Source organism: Haliotis asinina, chromosome 1 (assembly GCF_037392515.1).
Source record: "Haliotis asinina isolate JCU_RB_2024 chromosome 1, JCU_Hal_asi_v2, whole genome shotgun sequence".
NCBI lineage: Eukaryota > Metazoa > Mollusca > Gastropoda > Lepetellida > Haliotidae > Haliotis > Haliotis asinina.
Window position 1 is genome coordinate 93,945,216 of NC_090280.1, and position 6,694 is coordinate 93,951,909.

Here is a 6,694-nt window from a genome sequence, read left to right on the forward strand (position 1 = left end):
CAACTACATATCCCTCATCAACTACATACACGTCAAGTACATATCCCTCATCAACTACATACACGTCAACTACCTATCCCTCATCAACTACATACACGTCAACTACACACACCTCCTCGACCACATACACTTCAACTACATATCCCTCATCAACTACATACACGTCAACTACCTATCCCTCATCAACTACATACACGTTCACTACCTATCCCTCATCAACTACATACACGTCAACTACACATACCTCCTCGACCACAAACACTTCAACTACATATCCCTCATCAACTACATACACGTCAACTACATATACCTCATCAACTACATACACGTCAACTACCTATCCCTCATTAACTATATACACGTCAACTACATATCCCTCATCAACTACATACACGTCAACTACCTATCCCTCATCAACTACATACACGTCAACTACCTATCCCTCATTAACTACATACACGTCAACTACACATACCTCCTCGACCACATGTACTTCAACTACATATCCCTCATCAACTACATACACGTCAACTACCTATCCCTCACTAACTACATACACGTCAACTACACATGCCTCCTCGACCACATGCACTTCAACTACATATCCCTCATCAACTACATACACGTCAACTACCTATCCCTCATCAACTACATACACGTCAACTACACATACTTCCTCGACCACATACACGTCAACTACATATCCCACATCAACTACATACACGTCAACTACCTATCCCTCATCAACTACATACACGTCAACTACACATACCTCCTCGACCACATACACTTCAACTACCTATCCCTCATCAACTACATACACGTCAACTACATATCCCTCATCAACTACATACACGTCAGCAACCTATCCCTCATCAACTACATACACGTCAACTACACATACCTCCTCGACCACATACACTTCAACTACATATCCCTCATCAACTACATACACGTCAACTACCTATCCCTCATCAGTTACATACACGTCAACTACCTATCCCTCATCAACTACATACACGTCAACTACACATACCTCCTCGACCACAAACACTTCAACTACATATCCCCCATCAACTACATACACGTCAACTACATATCCCTCATCAACTACATACACGTCAACTACCTATCCCTCATTAACTACATACACGTCAACTACATATCCCTCATCAACTACATACACGTCAACTACCTATCCCTCATCAACTACATACACGTCAACTACCTATCCCTCATTAACTACATACACGTCAAATACACATACCTCCTCGACCACATGCACTTCAACTACATATCCCTCATCAACTACATACACGTCAACTACCTATCCCTCATTAACTACATACACGTCAACTACACATACCTCCTCGACCACATGCACTTCAACTACATATCCCTCATCAACTACATACACGTCAACTACCTATCCCTCATTAACTACATACACGTCAAATACACATACCTCCTCGACCACATGCACTTCAACTACCTATCCCTCATCAACTACATACACGTCAACTACCTATCCCACATCAACTACATACACGTCAACTACCTATCCCTCATTAACTACATACACGTCAACTACACATACCTCCTCGACCACATGCACTTCAACTACCTATCCCTCATCAACTACATACACGTCAGCTACCTATCCCTCATCAACTACATACACGTCAACTACACATACTTCCTCGACCACAAACACTTCAACTACATATCCCTCATCAACTACATACAGGTCAACTACCTATCCCTCATCAACTACATACACGTCAACTACACATACCTCCTCGACCACAAACACTTCAACTACATATCCCTCATCAACTACATACACGTCAACTACCTATCCCTCATCAACTACATACACGTCAACTACATATCCCTCATCGACCACATACACGTCAACTACATATCCCTCATCAACTACATACACGTCAACTACATATCCCTCATCAACTACATACACGTCAACTACACATCCCTCATCAACTACATACACGTCAACTACCTATCCCTCATTAACTACATACACGTCAACTACATATCCCTCATCAACTACATACACGTCAACTACCTATCCCTCATCAACTACATACACGTCAACTACCTATCCCTCATCAACTACATGCACGTCAGCTACAAATCCCTCATTAACTACATACACGTCAACTACACATACTTCCTCGACCACATACACTTCAACTACACATCCCTCATCAACTACATACACGTCAACTACCTATCCCTCATCAACTACATACACGTCAACTACATATCCCTCATCAACTACATACACGTCAACTACACATACCTCCTCGACCACATACACGTCAACTACATATCCCTCATCAACTACATACAAGTCAACTACATATCCCTCATCAACTACATAGACGTCAACTACATATCCCTCATCAACTACATACACGTCAACTACCTATCCCTCATCAACTACATACACGTCAACTACATGTCCCTCATCAACTACATACACGTCAACTACACATACCTCCTCGACCACATACACGTCAACTACATATCCCTCATCAACTACATACACGTCAACTGCATATCCCTCATCAACTACATACACGTCAACTACATATCCCTCATCAACTACATACACGTCAACTACCTATCCCTCATCAACTACATACACGTCAACTACATATCCCTCATCAACTACATACACGTCAACTACCTGTCCCTCATCAACTACATACACGTCAACTACATATCCCTCATCAACTACATACACGTCAACTACCTATCCCTCATAAACTACATACACGTCAACTACATATCCCTCATCAACTACATACACGTCAACTACCTATCCCTCATCAACTACATACACGTCATGAACTGCATACACGTCATCAACTACATACATGTCATCTACATACACGTCATCAACTACATACACGTCATCAACTGCATACACGTCAGCTACATACACGTCATCAACTAGATACACGTCATCTACATACACGTCATCAAGTGCATACACGTCATCAACTACATACACGTCATCTACATACACGTCATCAACTACATACACGTCATCTACATACACGTCATCAGCTACATACACGTCATCAACTGCATACACGTCAGCTACATACACGTCATCAACTAAATACACGTCCTCTACACACACGTCATCAAGTGCATACATGTCATCAACTGTATACACGTCATCTACATACACGTCATCAACTACATACATGTCATCTACATACACGTCATCAACTACATACACGTCATCAACTACACTACATGCACGTCATCTAGATACACGTCATCAACTACATACACGTCATCTACATACACGTCATCAAGTGCATACACGTCATCAACTACATACACGTCATCTACATACACGTCATCAACTACATACACGTCATCTACATACACGTCATCAAGTGCATACACGTCATCAACTAGATACACGTCATCTACATACACGTCATCAAGTGCATACACGTCATCAACTACATACACGTCATCTACATACACGTCATCAACTACATACATGTCATCTACATACACGTCATGAACTACACTACATGCACGTCATCTAGATACACGTCATCAACTACATACACGTCATCTACATACACCTCATTAACTGCATACACGTCATCTACATACACGTCATCAACTGCATACACGTCATCTACATACACGTCATCAGCTACATGCACGTCATCTACATACACGTCATCAAGTGCATACACGTCATCAACTGCATACACGTCATCTACATACATGTCATCAACTACATACACGTCATCAACTACACTACATGCACGTCATCTAGATACACGTCATCAACTACATACACGTCATCTACATACACGTCATCAACTACATACACGTCATCTACATACACGTCATCAAGTGCATACACGTCATCTTCATACACGTCATCAACTACATACACGTCCTCTACATACACCTCATTAACTAAATACACGCCAATTACATACATCTCATCAACTGCATACACGTCATCTACATACACGTCATCAACTGCACGTCATGAACTACACTACATGCACGTCATCTACATACACATCATCAACTACATACACGTCATCAACATACACGTCATCAACTACATACACGTCATCTACATACACCTCATTAACTAAATACACGCCAATTACATACATCTCATCAACTGCATACACGTCATCTACATACACGTCATCAACTACATACACGTCATCTCCATACACGTCATCAACTACATACACGTCATCTACATACACCTCATCAACTACATACTCGTCAATTACATATCCCTCATCAACTGCATACTCGTCGACTACATACACGCCATCAACTACATACACGTCATCTACATACACGTCATCAACTACATACACGTCATCTACATACACGTCATCAACTGCACGTCATGAACTACACTACATGCACGTCATCTACATACACATCATCAACTACATACACGTCATCAACATACACGTCATCAACTACATACACGTCATCTACATACACCTCATTAACTAAATACACGCCAATTACATACATCTCATCAACTGCATACACGTCATCTACATACACGTCATCAACTACATACACGTCATCTCCATACACGTCATCAACTACATACACGTCATCTACATACACCTCATCAACTACATACTCGTCAATTACATATCCCTCATCAACTGCATACTCGTCGACTACATACACGCCATCAACTACATACACGTCATCTACATACACGTCATCAACTACATACACGTCATCTACATACACCTCATCAACTACATACACGTCATCTACATACACCTCATCAACTACATACACGTCATCTACATACACCTCATCAACTACATACACGTCATCTACATACACCTCATTAACTAAATACACGTCATCAACTACATACACGTCATCTACATACACATCATCAACTAAATACACGTCATCTACATACACGTCATCAACTAAATACACGTCATCTACATACACCTCATTAACTAAATACACGTCGACTACATACACTTCATCAACAACATACACGTCCACAGTTTTCTCTCATTAACTACAAACATGTCAGCTACATGTGCCTCATCAACTGTATCTACATCGACTAGAAATCACTCATTAATTTCCATACCATAACCCATATAATGTGAACGTAAATTCTACTTCAATACAGGAAGGATGTATCACCTGAGCGCTACTCACAGGACCACACCGCCACTATCAACTACATACACGTCAACTACATATATACCTCATTAACTACATAGAAGTCATCTGCATATGCCTCATTAACTGCATCTACATCGACTACAAATCCCCCTTCAACTACCATACCATGACCCATACAAAGTGGAAGTATATTCTATTTTAATACAGGGAGGAGGTATCACACTGCGTGCAAAATAGAATTTCAAAGTACAACGGTACAATCGCGGTCGGCGCGAAAACATTGGTTCTATATTCCAATTCTAGGCCCATTACTACGACCTTTTGTACGATGTTTTCACTAACATACACCAAACTGTTATTCGTACTTACATGCTAAAGGCCTCCCTCCGACTGTTATCTAGGCAGGACTACAAGTCACGTTGAATATGTATGACTAATACATATGATCTGGCGACAGATGGTGCCAATCTTTCTTACTTGTTCATCATGCGCATTGTGGAAACATGGTAGACCAATCCTGAATCCAAGGGGGTAATCATTTGAGATGCTTATGTATGTATGGTTTGGTCTCGTTTAAAACGGTGATATGTTTCACTAGACACTTTTACTACATGACAGGGAAGACTTCTACCAGACAGCGTGTGTTCTACATCCGAGTCTTCACCCTATAGGACAACAGGGTTACCGTACTGTCCAGAAGCAAGCTACAAAAGACAAATCCGGGCAACATGTAGTACATTGCAAACAGCCAATGTGAACTAATATTGCGTGTATATCAGACGTGTTTTTTAAAACAGCAATAAGCATATTTACAAATATGATTATGCCACATGCATTTATAAAGAACATCAATTCACATCCACGTGTTCTGAGCTCCTGCAGAGTGTAATGCTGGTACTTGTAGTATTGATTAAATAGGCTGTGACATGAAAGAACAATGTATGCGTATTTACAAACATTACATTAGCAAGCTACAAATATATGGATAATAACAGCAGCAATGTTTGTTGTGGGTCTTGTTAAGTCTGTGTAACATATGTTATATTTCGGATTACACGCTCTCAGTAAAGTACAAATTCTTGCACTGTTTTAGTTGAGTGCAATCCGGGATTCGAACCCGCACCTTCAGAGTCAGACACCTAATCGCCAACACACAAAGTTATCCGCCTAATCCACTCAGCCACCGCGACTTCCACTAAAACCAAACATAGCATATACTACATTTGACCACTTTCCAAATGGGATGTGCGATGATAAGTCTGTGTAGCTAAAATGGTGTTTGATGGAAGTAAAACAGCTGACAAACATACTCTGGATTGTTGATTTAGCATACAGCTAAAGAACGTTCAATACTTTGATACATGGTATAAGTTTATCTGCACCCCGTAAAGATGCAGCCACCTATGTTTGCCTCCCGTGAAGATCCCGGTTAGAATTGCCCTTCAGCACGCTTGTTAAGTAGTCCCAATTGCGTAGATTGATGTTCATG

The 6,694-nt window shown here is 40.8% G+C and overlaps 2 protein-coding genes across 3 annotated transcripts in view; one reads left to right on the forward strand and one right to left on the reverse strand.

Annotated features, from left to right (window-relative positions):
- The window catches only part of LOC137255623 (sodium-dependent glucose transporter 1-like), a 27,330-nt gene extending 21,678 nt beyond the window's left edge, over window positions 1-5,652 (reverse strand). The window contains exon 1 of one of the 2 annotated variants that reach the window (XM_067793079.1): window positions 5,575-5,652. The gene's annotated coding sequence lies outside the window, so the exon portion shown is untranslated. The remainder of the gene's footprint in view (window positions 1-5,574) is intronic. The other variant, XM_067793087.1, reaches the window with a different exon arrangement.
- Window positions 1-6,376, forward strand: part of LOC137277259 (DNA-directed RNA polymerase subunit beta-like) — an 8,595-nt gene extending 2,219 nt beyond the window's left edge. The window contains exons 2-4 of the mRNA XM_067808921.1: window positions 38-1,120; window positions 1,748-1,978; window positions 6,299-6,376. Of these exons, the coding sequence (XP_067665022.1) occupies window positions 38-1,120; window positions 1,748-1,978; window positions 6,299-6,376 (1,392 nt within the window). The remainder of the gene's footprint in view (window positions 1-37; window positions 1,121-1,747; window positions 1,979-6,298) is intronic.
- Window positions 6,377-6,694: the final 318 nt, after the last annotated feature.